This window comes from Rattus norvegicus, chromosome X, assembly GCF_021556685.1.
Source record: "Rattus norvegicus strain SHRSP/BbbUtx chromosome X, alternate assembly SHRSP_T2T, whole genome shotgun sequence".
In the NCBI taxonomy this organism is placed as follows: domain Eukaryota; kingdom Metazoa; phylum Chordata; class Mammalia; order Rodentia; family Muridae; genus Rattus; species Rattus norvegicus.
Genome location: NC_141554.1, coordinates 22,328,002 through 22,351,710, shown reverse-complemented (window position 1 = coordinate 22,351,710; position 23,709 = coordinate 22,328,002). Strand labels below are relative to the sequence as shown.

Here is a 23,709-nt window from a genome sequence, read left to right as displayed (position 1 = left end):
CAAATGTCATGACTTATTCTTTTCCTTATGACTAAATAAAATTATGTGTAGTGGCCAGAGGACTCTCAGTCCTACCACAGATCTACTTACACAGCCTTAGAGCAATAGCTACAGTACTTCGAGTAGCTGAGGAGTAAAGCCAGCATAGATGCCCATCAATAGACGAACGTGTGACATGGCTCTTCTGTCGGAAACAAGGTAGAGTGCAGTGTTTTCCAGTCTGTGGTCATACAGAAGATGAAGGGAACAAGACGTGGAAGCACATTCAGTAGCTTGATATGGATTAGATTTACATAACAGCCAGCAAATTGACATTAATATTTGTACATGTCATAGGAAGCACATTTTTGCCTAAAGGAGTATAAGCAAATGATAACCTTTAACGTGCACGCTGTGGTATTCTTGAAGCATACAATTTAACATTCCCCACCTATGCAGCTTACATTTATTTTAATTATCATATTCCTAATATTCTAATAGGCTTCAAGGCGATGGTAAACAATATTGCTTTCTGCATATTAAATTAAAACACTTTGTTACTTCTCCAGAGTTGTACAAAGTTGAACTTTGTCCATTGGCTTTCTAGCCTATAACCTTGCTGAACTCACTGATGAATTCTAGGAGCTCTGTGGTAGTTCATGGATTTTGCACATAGACAGTTGCTTCATCTTAGACTCCGTGTGTGCTTGGCTGGGGAAGGGAGCCTGACTGCTTTGCCTGGGATCCCCAATACAGTGTTCAGAAGGAATGGGGAGAGCAACGCTGTTGCTCCGATTTCAATGTTTCTCTGGGATGTTCGGTGGCTACCGTCTTGCGGTAATTGTTGTTCTGTAGTCGCCTTTATTAGGTTGAGAAATGCCCTTTCAGTCCTAGCTTCAAAGAGGTTCTCTCTCTCTCTTTTTTTTTAAATTAAGAATGGATTTGGGGTTCTTTCTAATGTTTTTCCCTGCATCTATTGAGATGACCATGCAGTTTTAGTTTGTGTCTAAATTTACAGTGAGCTATATCAATTAGATTCTGAACTAAGTAGCTTCCTTGCATTTCTATAACCCCACTTGGTTATAATGTACTTTTTATGCTGCTAGCCTGATTTATTGCTGTTTTGTTAAGGCCCTTTGCATCTACATTAGAGATTGTAGACTATATTGTAAAATCTTTGCCTTTTCTAACTTGGTAATGCTAGCTAAATGAGGTGGCCAGCACTCCCTCTTCTTGTATTTTCAGGGAGAATATATAGCACTGGTGTTATTTCTTCCTTAAGCACGTGGCGAAATTTATCATCAAAATTGTTTGAGCCTGAATTTTCTTTGTGCGATTGTTTGAAAATGTTCATTAATTTCCCCAATAGTAACAGAGTTATTGAGACAATCTGTTTCTTCTTGGGTGAACTTTGGTAGCTGGTAGCTTTTAAGGAATTAATCTATGCCATTGAGGTTTTGACATTTATGCAGATAAAATGGTTGGAACCTACTTTGAAGTGCACCTAAGAATGTAAGTTGCACTGCTTGATGAATGGAGGGGCAAACAGGCACACGATAAGGTGAACACAGCACCAACGCTATTTGAAACATCTAGACAGGATATGTAGATGTTCCATGTCAACTGCTTTCCTCTTTTTCATATGTCTGAAAATATTCACAGTACTAACAAAAAGAGGAAAGGAAATGTAGATAATGCCCGACAGGCATTGAAGCTCAAACTAGACTAGCTGGGCTTAAATTCCTTCCCCAGAATTTATAGCGCCTAATCTTTCCCATCTAAAAACTGAAGGTAGTAACAGCACCTGCTTCGTACGTTGCATTAAATAGCGAACATGTGCAAAGCCTTTAGAACAGTGACTGCCAGACAGTAATCATCCTATAAGCAAGCTATTTTAAGATGAGGGGAAGTTTGGCCTAGGCTTGAGAGATCTTGGCTGAAGGAAGTACTCACAAGCAAGTACTGGGGAAAGGGGGGTGAAGGTGAAGGAAAAGGTGGCTACAGGGGTGTTGTCTCAGGACCAGCTCCTCTGAAAGAGAAGGAAGTTCCATTGACAGGAGCAGCAGCTGGCTGTAGCAATACAGAAAAGCTATGACTATGCTATACCCTTCCTTTTGTACTTGGAGGGAGGGACGCATTGGGTTCTGAATGTGTGTTACGCTTAGATACTAGGTTTTCAGGCATGTAGATGTTATGCATAGAGGAATGTGTCATTTCTACCCATGTCACCTGAACCCTGTGTTCCTGACCCTGTGAGACATACAGCTCTGACAAAGGATTTGCTGTGGTGGCTACCTGAAGAAAGGCCAAGAGCCTGCCCTGTCTCTCATGAAGAAGGCTGTGGAGGGAGCTAACTAGCTCTGGCTTAGTAATGTCTAGAGCAGGAAAATCTGCATATTCCTCCAACACACATACTTTATGCCAGTTAGTTTTACATACGTCGCCAGATGATTGCATTGAACACTTACATGGGACAGCTGAGGAAACTGACTCTCCGAGATCACACATCTCACAAGGTGCAGAGTCAGGATTTGAACAACATAAAAGTAACATATATGGCTGTCCACTGAATTCTGGGTACCTTAGATTATTAATATATTCACTCCTCTAGCAATCAAGAAATAGATACTCTGGTCATGAATATAGTACCATATAGCAAGTACCATTTATTTGTGGTATAATGTACAAATATTCATATGTATTATATGTGTATGTTACATATAATATACACATGTTATATGTGTGACATATATTCTATAATATGTGTGTGTATAATACACCATACAACTAAGTTAAATGGGCGAAGGCAGATGTGGATTCCAAAGCACTGCTTCTAGCTGCAGAGGCTGTGTGCTGGAGTATGTGTGAACTGCCTCTTTGTGAGTAGAGTTCAAAACCTGGGCCTTCTCCTATGTAGCAAACAGGGTAGCTTCTAGCAATTTCACTATCACCGAGGCAGCAAGACTGTTATCCTCAACTGCTACCAATATCGCTTCTTTGCTTCAAAGAGCACAGACCAGTTGTAGTAATCTTAAGTGACTGAGGGAAAAGAGTAAAGTGATACAGAGAATCTGGGAAGGTCAGTAGGGGTTGGTGAAGGGAGAATCTGGGAAGGCTGGTAGGACTGGATGGAGGGTTTTGTTTGGGTTACTCACTGCTATTTTCTAAGCACTTTCCCAGGAGACTGAACATGGAGAGGGAATCCGGGTGCTTGCTGTGACTGCCTTTGTGGTACCTTTGGGGGCAGTGACATCTCACAAATATGTCAAGGCAGACAGAGGCTGAAGTGTAATTATTAGAATTGCTTGGATTCCCTCCCCACCCCCCAGAGACTGTTCTCCAGTTTTATGGAAGCCGGAATCAGGAAATAAACCTCACCTTTTTCGTAGTAACATCTCCTTGAGGCATTATTCTCCTGTATTATTCAGGCTGGGCTCGTGCACTCAAGTAGTCTTCCTGCAACAGACTCCCCAGTATGGTGACTACAGAGGCTTCCACGCACTGTGCCAGGCATTCTCTCCACACCTCATTTGATCCTCACTAATAAGCTTTATCTGCCAAATAGCAAACCGAGGTTCAAAATGGTGACAGAACGTCCCTTACATAGCACAGATAATAAATGTCTTAGCCAGTATAACTGACACCGAAGACCTATATTCATTCTGCTTCACCAGGTGTTTGTCCCCAAAAGAGAGGCCCACTGGGGCTAGGGCAATAAACCTTGGAAAGGACTAATAATAACAGTATTAGAGCAAAATGAATTTAGAAGCTCAGTGCAGCTTAGGAAAAATGCCTTCTCTTAGGTTAAGCTCTGAGTCGGCAGATGGAGGGTACTCAGTGCAAAAGCGGGAAGAATCTGAAAAGCAAACGTGTATTCAGGTTTAGGCTGGCTCCAGTGAGAAGAAAGGAAACTTCTTACAAATGACACGTATGGCTGAGCAATTCAGGAAAATCCATGCAAGGTAGACAGTTTACTTCTATAGCATATGAACCAGGGCACTTGATCCTTATCTCCGGGAGAAGAGCTCATGTCAGCCCTTATCTGAAGATGGGTGCATAGAGAAAGAACAATTGCAGGATGAGGGTAGCTGACATCTCCACTCTACCTTTGCACACACTGGAAGAGGCTTTCTGCAGCAGGAAAACCCCCTCGGGGTCAGGGCTTCCAAGAAGATGCTTTCTCTATTGGAAGAAGCAGGAGCAATGAACAGGTTCATCAAGTAGGACATAAAAAAAGGCCTCCATTCCTTAGAGCGAGCAAGAGCCAGAGCAAACAGCAACCATGCTAACCCGTTTTTGTTTGTTTGTTTTGTTTTGTTTTTTGGAGTTTGGGAGGGGAGGGGAACAATGGGAAAATTCAGCATTCTTAGCCCTGGTCCCTGATGCTTTCTGGATTTCTACATGGGTGCAGTAGCTTCCCTAAGGAAAGGCAGCCTTCCAACTCTGCATTTCTGCAGCCTGGCTGGGAGCTATGCTACCAGCCAAGGAACCTGGCCAGGCTGCTATTTTTGAAACTACCTAGCTACCTGTCTGTTCAAAGTTCCCTAACTTATGAGAATTTTCCTTTGCAGGAATTTCCTGTGGACAAGTGGAAGCCAATAACAGGAAACAGGAAAACTAGTCATTCCGGGAGGTAAGTGACTACTCAGGGGTTTGGGGTGACTTTGTGCCTCCGAAGCTTCCTTAGAAATTACAATGACTTTTGGTTTGCTTGACTTTCTTTGACGAAACTGGTATGCTGTTCACACCAAGGATTCATTGTCCTATATACTCTAGCGTGCCCCATATACCTCTGTCTGAATATAGACTCAGAGATTATGAGAATAGGCAGGAGTCAGCAGCATTGTAAAGGTATGTCTAAAGTAGCCATGTCTACATATGCCTGAGGACTATGCTGAAACAAGTTAGAAGACCTAATCTGTGCCTGGCTTCTCAGTGGCCACAAGCAGTTGGAGCCAACAGAGAAGAGGGACTATTCTCTTTGTCCAACGTTTTCGGAGGTACCCGCTTCTTGGGTTCTGCCACTACACTTTTAGGAGGACTTATTGACAACTGAAGGGCTGTTAAAAAACCGTTTATGCTGGTGATGGGTTGCAACTCTCTTAAAGAAAGGCACATGTGGCTTGGAATAAAGAGAAAAGAACTGCTTTGCATTGGGCAGAGCATCTAATGCCTAAAATTGTGGATATTGGTACACTCATAGTCTCTAGAGACAGGGTGCTCTGGGTAAATCAGAGCTGTGGATAGTCACCTTTCTGAGTTACTGCTTACAACTCAGATCTCTCTCCCTCTCTCCCTCTCTCCCTCTCTCCCTCTCTCCCTCTCTCCCTCTCTCCCTCTCTCCCTCTCTCCCTCTCTCCCTCTCTCCCTCTCTCCCTCTCTCCCTCTCCCTCTCCCTCTCCCTCTCTCCCTCTCTCCCTCTCCCTCTCCCTCTCCCTCTCCCTCTCCCTCTCCCTCTCCCTCTCCCTCTCCCTCTCCCTCTCCCTCTCCCTCTTCCTCTCCTTTTTTGGTACAACATCTTGATATGCTCTTTCAGCCAGTTTTTCTCAGGCCAGAGAGTACAAGAGGGTTCTCCATGATTTCGAGTCCGATTTCCATCTCCAGAGGAAAGGAGGAGACAGAAACAACGATTGCAAGCTGGGCCTGTTCTCCAAGTAAAGGCACTAAGAGACATGAAAAGACTCTTGGTTTGCTGGCCCTTAAATAGTCCAGAATCCTTTCAGGTGGTCTACATTATGCGCCATTACTTTTAATTACAGCATAACTATGTAATTTCCCCCTTCCTTTTCTTCCCTCCAACTCCCCCATGTCCTCTCCTGCAAGCCTCTTTTTCTTTGATTATTATTGTCAAATGCACACACATGCATAAATGTAGAAACATACCCTGCTGGGTCTATTTAGTGTCACTTGCATGTATATGATTTTAGGCATAACCACTTGGTAGTGGATAACCAACTAGGGGCTCCTCCCTGAGGAATGCCAATGGAAAGCTTCACTGATGAAGGATCAGAGCTACAGTTAGCTGTGGTGGTAATCAACAGCTTTCTCATTGGACTTAAGGCCCATTCGATGAGAGGAAAATATACCTTGAACTGGAAACCTAGCCACTATCAAGGGATACTAAGCTTGTGGGTCGTAGTGGAAAACCTACTACTTAGAGGAAACATGTTCATTTTCCCCCTGCAATGGATGATCAGAGTATATTCGAACTTGTATTTCCTCGCTACAGTAGTTCTTTTGCTGTCTGTCTTATAGAGGTGCTACAGAGAACTTAGATAATTGAACTGAGGTAACAGCAAATGGTAGTGTTAGGTTCCAGACAGTCTAACCCGAAAGTTCCTGTTCCCCTCTCCCTCACCATTTTACCTGCTTTCATTAGGATCCAAAAAGGACAGCCTGCAAATAGGTTCCTCAATAGAGTGTTTCAGGAGTCCAAGTTCTAGGTACTTGTAGGACTCACTGGTTTGATCAATATCCCGCCACCAAAAACTCTGGACTGTTTTATACTATGTCCTTGGGGATATTATTTTAATCTAGTGACACTGTCACTATATATATATATATTATATATATATATATGTTTTATATTTTATTAGACTGAAGCCTTTAAAAGAGGATACCATACCTTGGGCATAGCCTTATTCTATATGCTTAGTACAGAGATGTCTTGCAAATGATATTTATCATCTGGTAGCCAAAAGAAGAAACAGAATCTGCTCACCACTACATGTGTGAAAAGACACAGAAACAATAATGCTAACTAACATTTTCATGATTTTTTTCCCTTTTTATTTTCTTCAACACTTGGGAAAGAATCTATGATCTTGCGCATGCGAGGCAAGCGCTTCACCATAAAGCAATGCCCCAGGGCAGTAAATAACTCAGTTCTCTGCTGTAAGCACTATGGAATGCATTTTACAAGTCTTTATCACAGTGAGGCTGTGCAGTAGATGTAATCAGCATAGGTACAGTTTCTGTTCCGTGTAGTACAGAGAAGCAATTGAGGCATACACAAACACATTCATTTGCCTAAAGCCCCTCAGCTGGTAAGTTAATTCTCCCTAAGTAGTTTCACTTCAGAAACAGCATTCTACATCTTCCCAGTCTCCAAATTGCTTCTCCTACTCACTTGTCCATGAGGTAAGAGTCTTACTAAGAACTTAGCATGTGTACTGCCTTTTGCTTAGCAAGGTGGGAGCTACTAGGGACAGAGCAGCGAGAAGCATTGTCTGCCCACAGCTCGAGCAGAGCAAGAGTAGCCCACGCAAGGTTCAACAGTGGTAATAATACATTATTACCTGCAAAACAACCCATGTGCTATAAGTTGGATTGAGCAACTTATGGCAGAACTTCCTAACAATTCCAGCGTGTAGTTATGAGATCAGGGTATGGGGCCTCACAATTGAGTATGCAACAGAAGCATCTGGAGAGCTTGTTAAAACATGAGAGCTCGTTGGGCCCCCAGAAAAATCTAATTTCGGAGGTGTGAAGTAGGGTTCAAAATCAGCATTGCTAACTGGCTCCTTGGGTGCTACTGGACCACACATCGAGAATTGCTAACTCAAATAAAGGATTTGAGGTTCAGTGAGGGTAAATTATCCACTCAAGGTCATAGCTGGTAAGGGCATCCGCTCAGCTTTTAAGTATGCTTTTCCTTATAAAAGTTTCCAAAAGAATACAGAATTTCAACAAGAAACACTAGGCCGCAGTCCATGATAATTATTTATTGTGTTCTGTTATCATCACTTCATGGGGCGATAAGGAAATGAAGGCTGAAAGTTGTAGGAGAGGAGAGTAAGCAACATTCGAGTTGAGATCTATAGTCATGTGCTTCTTCCTCCCCATACTCCTTCTCAGTGACTCTTCTTGTCCCTTTCTTATCTCTGTCACTGTCTTCATCTCTTCTTATGTGTGAGATAGAGTAAGAGCAGCAACATCAAATATTTGTGAGACTCAAATGAGTAAATATAGAGAAACCCTTCCAATCAAAACATAACACGAGGAATGTTAGTTGTGCTGAGGAGGAGAAGACATGGACCATGCTCAGCATTAAGAGTAGAGAAATAGAATTAAAGAAGCTTTAGACCAGGCTAGGTTATCCTGGAGAACTAGATAGGATAACCAACATGAGAGCAAGTCTTGTTCACTCATCACCAGTGAGTACGAAGTTCTGATTGGATAGCACAGTGAAGCTCTGAGATGCTGTGCTTGATGTGGTGACTACAGACAGTGGTAATGAACTAACTATACATCTGAAAAAGCTAGAAGGGGGTTTTGAACATTTTGCCATAAAGGCATAATAAATATTTGAGGAGAGATTTTACTCTGACTTAATGATTTGATGTAATCATATTAAATGTATACAATTATTATATACGTGTATCAAGAAATGCCCGGTACCCCACTATTATCTACAACTCAATATATAATTTTTTTCAAAGCTATGAAAGACAATGAAACCTGGAAAATGACTAAAATTCTTTACATAAAACTGAAACTTTCAAATAAATTCAAATTAAAAATTATTGACAATCAGTAAGTAGCTTGATAAATGTGGCATCTTAGGCAACTTGGCAGCATTGGCGAGCCGGATGAGTTGGAGGGTAACCAAGAGGGGCAGTCATCCAGGAATTAAAATGTGCTATGGACAAGGGAGCTGGATGTGGAGATGCAGTAGAAATAGAGAACAAAAGATAGATAAATGTGTGTGATGCTTTGGGAGAAAAATAAATGTTTATTATGGAAACAATACTACAGAAAATTAAGCACAAGAAGAAATAGCCTTGTTTCTACCACCTTACTTCTCCCATTTCTGTTGGCCTGTTCTATGTGTGGGGATTATTCTTGGCATAGTTGTAATAACTATGCAAATGAGCTTTCGGATCTTGATACACTAAGCATTATTTGATAAATAATTTTCATTCAGGCTTCCTCACTATAATTTTAACAGCTATAGAATATTTCAGCAGCTTATTGTATGGTAATTTGCTTAATCATTCCTAAATTTTTGAATAATCTGGTTGTTTTCAAGGTTTTTATATTATAAAGTAATTATCTAGAACATTTTGAATAGCTATAGATTTTTTTCTCATTTTGAATTTTCTCATTAAAACAATTATCTGTGAGACAATTATTAAAGAATTTGGAATTTGTATTACTAGGTCACAATATACGACTATTCTTAAGAGCCTTTACAGATTTAACAAGCTCTCCTCAGGAGGCACTTTACAATATCATCTGCAATATACTATAGTAGTTCTCGATACCAAACCTTGCATCATTGAAATTCTTTCTTTTCCTAATGTAACATTTATACCTGCTAATCACCTTAATTTGCTTGCCTTGATCATTCTAGTTTGAACATTTTTTTCATATGTTAGTGTAAGATTCTTTGCTTACAAGACATCTTTTTGAAGGATGAGTAGAGAAAAGTAGTTTTAGAGTTTTGGAATAGAGGACATAATTAAAACTAGCGTGAGAAGTTACTGACATAAATGGAAGAGTGCAGAGAGGGGGCATTTAGAGGAGAAGATGGTAGCCTAAAACTGAGCTATGTTAGAGATGACGTTAATGAGGTCAACAGGCAGAATCTTTAAAGGGTGCTTGCCAAACATCCCGCCAGGAGAAGATGAGGAGGAGACAGTGATAAAGCAGAGGGATCAAACGGCCAAAGTGGTAGAAGGAATGATGTGTCAATGTACTGCCATCATGGAAGATAGCATTAATGGGCTTTGACAGTTTGCAATCATCAGGTTTCCTTCAGGAAAGCAAATATAGCAAAGTACTGGGTATGGAAAATACATGGCATGATTGCTTGTAATGGAGTTCTGTGAAGAAGAAATGAAAACATCTTTGCTCATTATGAATTCACTTGTCCCGAGTATACGGTTTGTGGGTGTTTGGTGCATGATGTGGAGTCATTACCACAATCCGGTTTTAGAATGTGTCTGACATCCTGCAACCATCACTTGTGTCTATTTGTAGCAGTCACTTGCCATTCCCATTTTCAACCTGATGCAATTGCTAATTTGTTTTCGGTCTTCATAGGTTTGCTCTTTTCTGTTTACTTCATTTAGGTGGAATCACACAGCACACGTGCTTTTGTGTCTCATGTCTATTAATTAGAATGACGTCTTAGCCATTCATCCACATGGTAGCGTATTTCAGCACTTCATTTTTTTTCTTTATTGCCAAATATCATGATGAGATCACATTTTCTTTATCCACTCATCTACTAAGAGAGGTTCGAGTTGCTTTCACTTTTGTTACAAAAGCTACTGTTCTAAACATTCATATATAATTTTCTAGGTAGGTATGTTTTCAGTTCTCCTTAGCATACACTGAGGAGTAGAATTTCTATGGTAACTTTATATTGAACTTTTACAAGAATTGTCTGTCTTCCAAAATGGCTGCACCATTTTACATTGTCACCAGGCACATGGAAGACGGTCACTTCTTTTCACTAGATGATTATGATTATGATTATTTTACTGTGTGATTAAAATGTTTAGAAATATTTTAAAATTGAACTGTTTTAAAAGTAATCGGTTAGAGAAGAGAAGAGAAGAGAAATTATGGACACTTAAATTTAATTTAGTGGTTCTTAAAATATGGTCGCAGGCCCAATAACCTCAATGTCATCTAAGAATTACTTAGAAATGAAAATCTAAGGCCCCACCAAGACCTAGTGAATTAGAAAATGGTCCACAATCTCTGTTTTATTCAGCCCTCTGTGCCATTTTGGCCCTGATAAGTTTTGAAAGCAAGTTGTTTACGTGATGGTTTGGTAGAGAGCTCAGAAGGTACATGAAATTTAAAACAGGAAAGAGAGATGAACAGGAAGGGTAAGACTATCAGTGCTGAAAATGGAGGTGACAGGTCAAGTTATGGATGTCATACAAGTATGTAAACCAGTCTGGAGGTTCCTCAAAAGCTGACAAACATAATTATCACATGGCCCAGCTATACCATAACTGGTTATATTCCTGAAGAACTCCAAGTCAGCATGCTGCTATACTAGTCACAAAAGCCAAGATAAGAAATCAGTGTAGATGCCCACTAACAGGGAAACATGGGCAAAATAAACACACACACACACACACACACACACACACACACACACACAGAGAGAGAGAGAGAGAGACGCAGAGAGGGGGGAGGGAGGGAGAGAAGGAGAGGTTGGGGGGAGCTAGAGTTCATTTTAGAACTTTGTTTAGCCATAATAGAAGGTTATGCCTTTTGTAGAAAAGTGGCTGGAATTGGAAATGATAGTATTTAGTGAAGTAAGTCAGAATCAGAAAGACAATTATCATGTTCACTCTCGTGTTGAACATACATATATGTTCGCGTATGTATCTCTATATATGACACGAAAGTAGGATATTGTGTAGAGAAAGGAAGGCAGTTAATGGAGGGGCAAGGAGAACGAGGGTAAAGGGAAGAGAAAAGCACAATACTGTGTTTCCTCTCCTATGTGGACGCTACATTTAGCAATAGATAAATGTGACAATAGCTGGAGCTGGCACTTGAAGGAGATCAGTGGAGGTAGTGCAAAGGATGCAGTAATCAAGGGTTGTCAGGAGAAAATACAATTATACATATATGAAATGCCATAATGAAACATAGTGCCTTATATGCTAACTTTAAAAATTACTAAGATCCAGGAACGGATTGGTTTTTGTTTTTTCCCAGATATGAAGGACTAGGAAAGACCCAATGGGACCATGAGTTTTATAAGGAACAGTCCGGATGGAGCTAACCCCCACACTTTTCCTTAGTACCATATGCATACACTTTCACATTTATTATGTCATTTCTGTCACAACTGGAGTGATGGGTGTAGGTGGGAGAATCAAAAGTATAATCTTAAGCTACACTAGCTTCCTCGAAGCAGATAATTCTAAGTAGTTCCATTCTTAGTCATCTCTCTCGGTTGTTATCTGCTTTGCATGCAGAGAGAATGCAAACTCATTTTGGTATTAGTAGGAGGGGGATATTAGGAGTAGATCTAGTGGGAGAAAAGTTACATAATTGCAGGTATTTAAAAGCCAACACATATTCTTTTCTGGATTATCTCCCTTGGATCTCTGTACTTGTAATTGCCTACCGTGATCTTTTCCTTTTTCCTTTTTGCATGTAACTTCAGACTATATATTTATTATATACACAGCCTTGGTTAACTCCAACAGCACTGTACACTTTAGTTTACCTAACTTCATTCTGGAGGAACCTAATACTAAGGAAGAAACTAAAATAAGGAAAGAGATCATTATACTAGTAATGATAAAACAAAGGTATGATAGCTAACATTTATTGAGTGCTTACTATTTCTCAGACCCCCTTTACATAAATTGTTATTATTTATTATGATTGGGTGTGATTATTACTACTCATGCATAATTTTGCCAATGAGACAACTGACTCACAAGAAGACTAATGTCACGGTCCCAAGGTGAGACAATCACCGTATTCCAGAGCCCATTAACCTATAGGTTTATATTGGATTTGACAAAATTATAATTCTGTGCAGTTGTTTCAACTCTCTGCTAAGGGTTCTTTTCGTTTTCTCTGTCCTATTCTACCTTGAGTTTGGTGGGGGTGGGGAATCCAGGATCCAGTATCCACTGCCTATTTTCTGACTGAGTAGAAGAAAATGGATACTTGAATCTGATTACCTAAGACATTTCCAGGAAGCCCTTCCAGGTAAGATTGTAATCTTTGGAAGCATGTGAGGCTTGTTACAAGTGCGACAAAGTAAATATTCAAAGTGTTGGAACATGAGTGATAATACAACACTGGGTACACAACATTTAACCAAAGAAAATTACTCTAATGAGAGAAATAAATACACATCTGTAATTTGCTTCAGCTTGCAAAAAGGGCAGAATGTAATGATCCAAATCTCCCAAGTTAACATACATATGTACTACATATACATATACATGTGTATATACATACATATACATATATATACATATACATATATACTACATATACATATACATGTGTATATACATATATACTACATATACATATACATGTTATATACATACATATACATATATACTCTACAGATAGAGTCATCTTGGGTGCTTTCTAGAACTTGTCAAATCCATAGTGGACTGAATCTGGAGAAAGACATTTTCTAGAAGGACAGTGGACTTGGCCTCTCAAATTTAAGAGATAGTGGATCTGTGCTGTCAGTCTTAAAGTGACAATTATCAAATGCATAATAGTTAACTTAAAATGCCAAAGTTTTAAAAGGATTCTATGAACAAACAAGCTAAATTAAAAATTTGGAACACACTGGACTAGAACTACCATAACCTGGTTTTAAACATCAGTTTCTTTAAGGAATTTGAGGGGTTTAAGGTACCTTCATGAAGGATAATTAAGTTACAGATCATATACCTTACTTAGATTGATCGCACATTCTAGCCAGAAGGTAAAGCACTGGAATAACATATGTATTCCAGCTGAGGATATAAGATAAATCTGTGGCTGTTAAGTTGAAGATATCATTAGAGACAAGATGGATGGGCTGAAATATAAAAAAGTTAGGGAAAAAAACTTTGTATGACAAAATGTAATAAAAAGCTAAGCTGCAGAATGAGGGAAATGTCTGGGAACAACATCATTGATAACAGTTGCCTGTCCAAAATACATAAAGAATGGCTACAGATAGAGAAGGTCAGTTTGAAGACTTAGCTTTCTGAGTGGACAAAGAAAATAAGCAGGCATTTTACTTTACACACAAGGAAAGTAAACTTGTATAGTTTTCCATGGAAAACTATAACCTCTATAGCAATTAAAGAAATATAAATAAAATCATTTCAAGGTATTATACCATCTTATTAAACTGTTGACAATTTGCAGGAATGATAAGGGAAATTCTAAAATCCTACCAAGGCAAGACCTGGTTAAATAGTATTTTTTTTCCTGGAAGCAGTATATATTGGTTCAGTTATCCTAAAGGACATTCTGGAAATATGTGACAAGAATGCATTACTCCTTGAATTCTGTCCCAATATACCCCCAAGGGAATAATCCAAAAGATAGAATTAATTTCTTGGAAAAATGTTTATACTGTTTCTACTTATGGCCATTGAAAAGGCTTAGCAATGTATTTTCTCATCAATGATGAAGTAGAACAGAGCAACCACTAACCATGACAGATATACAAATAGTGAATTTGTCACAGAAATGGGGATGTGTACTATTATTAATGTAACAATGTTAGCTAACCCCAGAAAGGTAAACACTAATAAACCACATGTCCAATTTGAAAGAAAATTCTTGAAAAAAAAAATCGGATTAAATGTAACTAGCTTGACTTGAAAGCACATAGTGTGTTTTGGGTATGTGTCAAAATGTCGGAATCTGTGATAAAAAAAGAAAAGAAAAGAGAATCTGAAGAAGTAGCAGACCACATCAGCTTGATTCAGTTCTGGGAAGTTTGAGATCAAAGGCTTTGCAAACATTCCTGTATCAATGACAGACAGGTTCTCACTAGACGTGCTTGACTACACTCCTGACTACAATTTAGTTTGCTAGAACTCTCTATCAGGTAGTACTTCTGCTTATTTAAATCCAGGAGAACTTTGACATCCAAAGGGATACCTACCCAGGCTGTTATGAACCTCTATATTTGTCACCACTACTGTGACATAGTATTCAATCCTCCTCTTATATACGTACATAAAAACATGATCTGATTCATTCTCATAATTTTCCTAAGACCATTTTATTTTATTCAATCACTGTCTTGTCAAGAAGGGGGAAAACCCACATGTCCTGTCTTCCAGTGTAACTTGTGTATCTCTGGCATCTTCACATGTAGAATTTGGAGTCATTTGGGCAGAACTAAGCTTTTCTCATGACAACTCCATCAAAGCAAGGGTTTCTCTCTTTGAATGACGGGCTGTTTTCACCTCCTGGGGGACTGAAAGAAGGCGTAGAGTATGCTCTGGCACTTAACGTTTGCTTTTATCAACTGGAAGTTTCTGTGAGCTCAGAGCCAGGTAGAGGTGACAACAGAAAGCTCTCTGGGTCTTCTGGGTCTTTTCTACTTCGTAGCCTCCTTGGGTCTTATTTCCTGGATCTTGCAAATGTTTCCTCCAATAATAACCTGGGAGTGGCTGTTTCTCTTGGCGCAGTCTTATCTCTTGACTGTGCAAGGAAGGGAAAGGCAAGAGTCACTGGCCCCGTACGCTCTCCCTACCATAATCCTGGAATGCCAAGCTATTGTGGTAAGTTTAAAAATAAAATTTCCAAGCAAGAAAACTTCAAAAGACTAGAGGAAGAGGCAGGAGGAGATTTTTCCGTCTCTGACAGTACTGCGCTTAATTTTCAATTGGATCCCCGCAACAGTTTTAACAAAGAAGGAAAATGTATTTGTCAAAAGAAAGGGCAACCTGTGCCAAGAAGAAAAAGAGAACAGCCTAAGCCTTGGCATGCTGTTTGCTTTTGTTTTCTAGATACAGCATATAACCTCCTCACCGGTGTCAACAAAGCCTTTTCTTAATTTCATGCTTCCTCTCTTGTCTTCAGTGAGGAGCAAAACAAAGTCTTCATAGATACCTGGAGACAAACCTACACTAGCAAACCTTGCTTCAGTGGCACTGTCTCCAGAGCAAGATAAGACATTTTTCTTTCCTACTTTCTAAGAAAAGCATTTGTCCTCTTATCCTCAGGATTAGCTACAAACTGGATAATGCTGCCTTCTTTCCTGCCTGTTGGGAAGATTGATTACATTACGTACATGAAAAAGCTAAAATAGTGCTCAGTAAGCATTGAGAAGCAAGAAACTATAGTTTTTGCCCATCAGTGAATACCCCTGACTTCCAAACAGAAAACCCTTAGTTTGTCCTAAAGTAGCATTACAGATTTCTGTTACAAATTATAAATCCTGTGCCTTTTCAATATTAAAACCTCTACAGGTCAGTATTCCTGGCTTGTGCCTAACAATTCAGCGGAAGCCTATTGGATCACTGTGCTGCCGTCATTCTGAGGAGAACCTGGTCTGTGATACTTACCAAATTTACATTCTATCCTTTTCTCTAGCCAAAGCCAAGAAGGCAGCAGAGTAGAACAGAAAGTATCATGAGAGAAACTTGAATCTGAATTCTAACAGACTTTCAAAATCTACTTACTTAAAAAAGGTGTGCATTCCTTTGAATGAGATATTAGTCTCAGAAATGACTCATCTCACAAGGCCTTCCTGAAGGTTAACTATATAAAATGGTATAGAAATGCTTTGTGATACATAGGAAGATTCCTAGTAGATGACCATGTTGTCATTATTAGAGCGAAGTCTCTGACTTAGCTACAGCATATAACTGGGCAAAATGCATAGTACAAGCCCACCATATCTGTTCTCTTTAGCACTGCTCCTTGTTTATATCTAGGAAGTTAGGCAGTGTTGTCTGCTTGTTAATCTTTAGCCTTGCTCAACAGTCAAGAAACCAGAACTAGGCTCCCAGCTCAGCCGAACGACTACAGAACCAGGACGTCCTAGTTTGTCAAAGATTTTAATTGTAGATTCATCCACTCACTCTTTTCATCCAATAAAAAGGAAGAGATGGTAAAAAGCAAGTTCGCCCCTAGTAAGCTCACTACACTGCAGTAAAGTGTGCACATTCAAGTATATTTGAGCTACACACATTGGTATATTTATTTTAATGACACAAATTGAGTGGGTATGGGGTATCAATCTGGGAAGAATTCAGGAAGAAGGGATATGATCCAAAAAGATGTGTAAAACTCTTAAAGATCTAATAAAATTATTTTAACATATTTTAATTGGAAAAGAATTGCATCAGTTTCCCCCTCCCAGTTACCATCCTCCAACCCCTCCCATGCTCCCACCCTCAAGTAGATAGCAAGTCATTTCTAAGATCCATAATCTCACTAGCCCCAGGAAGCTGGCTGGGTTTCCAGAACCAGGCATGAGTTCTCTTCTGTGGACCGTAAGTCCAACTAGGCAGCTGTTGGTTGCCACAGGTATGTGAGTGCCATTTCCTGCACCTTTATGCATATCTTGTCATGCTAGTCCTTGTGGTTCCTAGCTGTTGCAGCTGGGTAGGACTGTTTAACTGCTTTACTCCCTTGGAAGTTTGCATAGTATTTTCTGAAACCATGAATCTAGATCAGAGAAAAGAGGCTTTCAGGTAAGATACAGCTTGAATATCTAGGTCTTGTGTCCTAAGTGTGGGGTGTCTTCAGCAATAGGATCTCACCCCTAAGCCCAAATTGATAACCAAGGACTGCATTGATAATCTATATTACCTGGGGGAATTGCTTGGTCTACCCAAGCCAGGCAGTCAAAGGAGGTTTCTCATGCCTGATATTGTGATTTTTGTTAGTCTGTTATTCTTATGGGTAATGTCCAAGTAGCTTAACTTCCTTTAACACACACACACACACACACAGAGAAAGAGAGAGAGAAACATACAGACAGACAGACAGAGACAGAGACAGACAGAGATGGAGAGACAGAGAGAGATAGTCTCTGTCACACACACAAAGAGAAAATAATTGAATAATTTAGGTAAATATAAAATAATATGATTACTTGAAGCTTTCTCAAACAAAATTGGTGCTATATGTTCTAAATCCCTCCTTGTCCTTCTGGTTTAATGTCCCTCCCTTCTTCCTATTTAAAGCTCCTCTCATGATTCCATTTCTGACTTTATAGCATCTGATTCCCGCTCTTCCTTTCCCAAAGCCCTGCCCCACCTGTCTGTTTATACTTTCCTTGTTTCTATTATTACTCCATGTTGTACACTCACATCTGAGGATCTGGAGCTAGGAAATACCAACGAGAGACAACACGTAGCATTTTGGAGGGTGGTCTGGATTGCCTTACTTATCTTATTCTACTCTTTTCTAGGCCCATCATTTTACCTCCAAATCTCATCATTTCATTTTTTCCTTATAGCTGAAGAGCATGTTAGAGCGTATATGTACATCTCGTCATTGTTTGCTCATTTGCTGAAGGACATTTAAGTTGTTTCCAGTTCTTCCTCACTGTTATGGAGAAGGCAACAATGAATCTGCCTAGGCAAGCATCTTTGTAGAATAATATCCAGTCCTTTGAGTATATACTGAGTGCATATCTGGCTGGGCCATGGTAGATTTATTTTTTGCTTTTGGAGAATTCTCTACACTAATTTTCAGAGTGGCTGATCCAGTTTGCAATCCCACTAGTAGTGAGTGAGTGTTTCTCTTTCCACTATTTGTTGTCCCTTGTTTTGTTTTTCTTTGTCATTCCATTTATATGGAAGTTGTTTTTATTTGTATTTTCCTAATTCCTAGGAATGCTGAACATTTTAGTTGGAGGCATTTCTTAACCATTTTTTTCTTCTTTTAAGAACTCTCCATTCGGGTCCCCAGCCCATTTTATGAATGGGTCATTTGCTTGTTTTTGCCTCTTTGTTTTTTTGAGTTCTTCCTATAGTCCAGATATTATTAATCCTCTGTTGGATGTATAGTTGAAAAAGATTCTCTCCAATTCTGTTAGCCTCCAGGTCACTTGGTTGGTAGTTTCCTTAGCTATACAGAATGTTTTAGTTTAATGGGCTCCCATTTTGTCAACTGCTGGCCTTATTTCTTTGGCTATGGAGTCTTGTTCAAAAAGGTCCTTTCCTACACGCATACCTTGTAGGGTACTGCCTGTGCTTTCTCCTAGCAGTTTTAGTATTTTGGGTTTCAAATTGAGGTCTTTGATCCACTTGGACCTAATCTTTCTGCCAAGTGATTAATAGTGATGTAATTTCATCTGTCTGCATGAGAACATTCAGTTTTCCTAGCTCCATTTGTTGAAAATAGTGTTCTTAGTGTGTGACGTTTCATCTCTGTCAAACATCTGATGTTTGTAGCTACAAGTATTCATGTTTGGGTTTTCTATTTTATTCTGTTAGTCTCCGTGTCTGTTTTCATTCCATTACCATATTGGTTTTTATTACTATAGTTTCATGATATACCTTGAAGTCTGGAATAGCAATCCTTCTACCACTCTTCTTTTTATTTAGAATAGATTACTTATCTGGGGTCTTTCCTAGTTCCATGTGATTTTTAATGTTTCCCCCCCCTGTGGAGATTATTGTAGGTATTTTACATTGAATCTGTAAAATGTTTTTGGTAGGATGATCATTTTCACAATATTAGTTCTACCATTGTATGAACATAGGGTGTCTTTCCATAGTGTCTTTCTCATGATCTTTCTTCAGCAGTTTCACATTTTCATTGTAGAGTTCCTTCATCTTCTTGGATAGGTTTATTCCAGGATATTTTATTGTCTTTCATCTCAAAGACAATTTTGTTGTCTGTTTTTAAAAATTCCAGTAATTGTTTAAAGCAAATTTGGGTATAAGAGCGGTCTGAAGTGTCAGAGGACTTGGTATACAACAGTTGTCTACTTCAGAAACGAACAAACTAATTATTTTGGTCAGCCTCATATCATTTAACCCCCTGGTAATCAGCATCAAAATCTGTTGAAAGAAAAGAGCATACCTTTGGAGGACACTCTGGCTGTACTGATTTATGGTACAATAGCTTTATCTGGAGGCAGCGTGCTCCAAAAAGTCCACTTACTGGAAATTGTTGCAGTATAAATCAGCCCTAATATGAAAAGAACAGGTCTTCCAATGTTTGAGATGTAGAGAGTCATCCTGAGCATTAAAGAGCCACTTACATCAGAGGGGAAGAAGCAGATATGCTTATAGAAAGAGGAGTACCCACAATAAGGTCTCATCAGATATTGCTGTATTTATCAAAGAGAAGAAAAGCATACATAATCCCTGCCTTTCCAGGTTTTTTGCTTGTTTGTTTTGTTTTTTGTTTTGTTTTCTTGAACCAGGTTTTCTCTGTGTAACGGAATCTTGGCTGTCCTGGACTTGCTTTATCTTGCTTTCTAGAGCAGGTTAGACTTGAACTCACAAGAGAGAGATCTACCTCTGTCTGCCTCTTGAGCGCTGGAATTAAAGATGTGCTCCACCACACCTGGTTAGCCTTTTCAGTTTTAATACTTGAAGAAAATGATGAGAGTTATACACTTTTTGTGAAACCACCGCATCACATAAGGACTAGACTGGAAATCAATATGGAGAAGGGGGTTGGAGATACAAGCACAGAATGTAGGAATTACCAACTCAGTGTGTATGAGGGGTAGGGACAGCATGACTAGTTTCAAATTCAACCTAGTTAGAACAAACAGCTATACCCCAAACAACAATAACAACAACAACAACAACCCACCCTACCAGGCTTCACTCTGGTTTCTTGCCTCTGTACATGCCTCTAAGCGCATGCTTAGAATCCCTTGAGTTGCTGTTTAAAATTTCAGTTCCTAGGATCCACTGCAGAGATTGAAATCCCAATTAGGGACAAGGCTGTATATATTTGCACATAAGCAATCTCCCCTGGGTAATTTGGATTAGGATTCATGTTCATTAAGAACTGCTGTCAAAGCTGGCAATATCCCACTCTTGGATCATGTCCCAGAAAGAACTTTTAGAACATGTACCACTAACATAAACTAGCATTACAATTTACTCACGAATCTTTTAGATTTACTAATTCCTTCATACTTACATTTTGATTCATAAAATCTGGAATGGTAAATATAAATGAAATACCATGGAGCCTAACATGTGGTACTTGAGAAATGAAAAAAACAAAACAGGTAAGAGCTTCGAGTCAAGCACTGTAAAGTACAGCTACAGTGGAAAGATGACTTAATTTTTTTTTAATCCTCAGGCATTAGGTGCCAACTATTGGAAAATGGGTAGGGTTTTATTTCAGCTCACAGTTTCGAAGATTTCCACCAGTGACCCATTGGCTCCATCGCTTTGGGCCTGTGGTGAGACAATATGTCTGTGATGGCTAGAGAACATGGTGCAGAGGGCCTGTTCACCTCCTGCTTGGGTATAAAATTTAATAGGAGAAGAGTCCTGAAATTTCCTCTGAGGGAGCATGCACAGCAACCTAAGACTTCCTACTAATTATCATCTCTAAATATTTTCACCAGCTCCTAATAACGCGAAGGTTGTAACCAAACCTATAATGTGAGCTTTTGAGGCTCATTCCAGATCCATACCATAGCAAGTAGTATGGCAGTTTGAATAGGAATGACCCACATAGTTTCATGTCTTTGAATGTTTGGCCATCCAGAGTGGCATGATTAGGAGCTATGGCCTTGTTAGAGTAGGTCTGGTTTCATTGGAATGTCACTAGAGCATGAGCTTTGAGATCTCAGAAGCTCAAGCCAGGCCTAGTGACTCAGTCTCTTCCTGGCTGCCTTCAGATCAAGATGTAGAACTCTTAGTTCCTTCTCTAGCACCATGCCTGTCTGGATGCTGCCATGCTTCCTGCCATGATGATAATGGACTGAATCTCTGAACCTGTAAGCCAGCCCCAAATAAATGTTGTCCTTTAATTTAAATGTTGCCAGTCATGGTGCCTGTTCACAGCAATGAGACCCTAACTCAGACAAGTAGAAAGTAGCATCTTTTTCAAGATGTGTCACTAAGGAAGGCCTTCACTAGACTGAGTGTTAATCACAGCAAGGGTGCTTCCGTTACCTAATTAGAAGTAATGTAGAGATCCTAGAGTACCATAGCAGACATAAGCCAGTAACGAAGTTAGAGAGCACTATGTGGTTGACAGAATTAATAATTTATATTTGCTTACACCACTCCAAAGAAATAAGGAATTTAGTATACTTGCTATGCAAGCACAGCCATAAGCTAAATATTATTCCCTCCTCTACCACCAACACACACACACACACACACACACACACACACACACACACACCTCAGTTAGATTCGGAAGAAATTGGGAGCTACTCTCCGATTTACCTAGGATTTCTTGTTCTTTTTGCTTAGTGGCTTTGCCCTTGGCGCTAGGGTACAATAGATGTGACTTTTATTTTACCATAGTCATAAAGAAATTTCTGAGTACTTGCTCTCTACTAGATGCCATGCTGTATCCTGGTGATAATATAGTAGTGAACATGTCGTGGCTGTCACCTTCAGAATGGTCATGATTAAGGGGTAGGTAGCTAAGCAGTACTATATTTGATGGGCTCTGAGACCGTCCACTTGGCCTCATACTTGAGGGGTGGAAAGACTTCCTCAGGAAAGTGATAATTAAATGTGAATTTGACAAGTCACAGAAAGGAAGGAAAAAGAATGAGATAGAAAGGGAGCAGAATATATATGGGTAAGGAATAGAAGAAGTGTGACAGGGGAGCCTGTGTGTGTGTTTTTCCGAATACTTTAGGCTCCAGGCAGGAAAGTATATAATATCAGTTTTATGCTTTATGTTAACTTTGAATGTTACTAAATATTTTGAATTTCTCTGTCCCCTTTTTATAGCTGTATATTGATTGTACATAGTAACAGAATTGTTAAAGAAATTTTCTCCAATTATATTATATACTTGCCCACACTTACTGTATGCTCATTACATTATCATAGACTTACACATATTATATTAGAAGGACGTTCTTCAGATCCATCCATACGATGTCTTTGTGTTTCTATCGCTGTGAAGAGACACCGTGACCATGGCAACTCTTTTTTTTTCCTTATCTTTATTAAATTGGGTATTTCTTATTTACATTTCAAATGTTATTCTTTCCCAGTTTCTAGGCCAACATCCCCCTACCCCTCCTCCTCCCCTTCTTTATGGGTGCTCCCCTCCCCATCCTCCCCCCATTACCGCCCTCCCCCAACAATCACATTCACTGGGGGTTCAGTCTTGGCAGGACCAAGGGCTTCCCCTTCCACTGGTGCTCTTACTAGGATACTCATTGCTACCTATGAGGTCGGAGTCCAGGGTCAGTCCATGTATAGTCTTTAGGTAGTGGCTTAGTCCCTGGACGCTCTGGTTGCTTGGCATTGTTGTTCTTATGGGATCTCAACTCTTAAAAGAAAACATTTAATTGGGGCTGGCTTACAGTTTTGAATGTTTAGTCCCTTGTTGTCATGGAGGGAAGCATTGCAGCATGCAGGCAGACATGGTGCCAGAGAAGAACCGAGAGTTCTACATCTTGAACCACAGGCAGCAGAAACAAATGCCACATTGGGAGTGGCTTAAACAGCTGAGACTTCAAAGTGTGCCTTCACAGTGTCACACTTCCTTCAACAAAGCCATGCCTCCTTATAGAACTACTTATGACACCGTGGCTGCCAATTTCATTGAAACCAGCACAAGTTCCTCACCAAGTACTTAGAAGTTTCTCGTATGCCAAAAGACTGGTGTGTACTTTTTGTGCAGTTGATTGTATATCTTGCTTTTTTATTTTTGTGATAGTTCTGTAGATTTGTATGTAATTTGTACTCAGATCAGTTGTGTCACGTTGAACAGCTCTAGAGTATTCCATATTTAGCTCTTTCTCTTTTACTTTAATTCCTATAGAAAGACATTTAGAATATTTCCATCATTGTGATTATGCACAAAGCTATAATGAGTATCTTTATACATATCCAGCTGAGTTCATGTTGAAATATAAACATAGAATATATATGTGTATATAATATATATGTACATAATATATATGTAAAATCCTTAGAAATTGAACTGCTGGGTTAAATGATAAGCAATTTTGAGCCTCCTTACTTTACAAATGACCTTTGTAGAAATTATACCAGTTTACACTTCCACAAAGAGACCACCTGTTTCCTTACACCCTTATAAGTTCTCACTTTAAAATGGTTCATTATC

General features: G+C 39.5%; 1 protein-coding gene across 3 annotated transcripts in view; it reads left to right on the top strand.

The window, feature by feature from the left end:
- Shroom4 (shroom family member 4) overlaps nt 1-23,709 on the top strand; it is a 211,827-nt gene that overhangs the window by 169,260 nt on the left and 18,858 nt on the right. For all 3 annotated transcript variants that reach the window (XM_087600084.1, XM_087600085.1, NM_001191730.1), the window contains 1 exon segment: nt 4,551-4,612. In XM_087600084.1, coding sequence (XP_087456210.1) covers nt 4,551-4,612 — 62 coding nt within the window.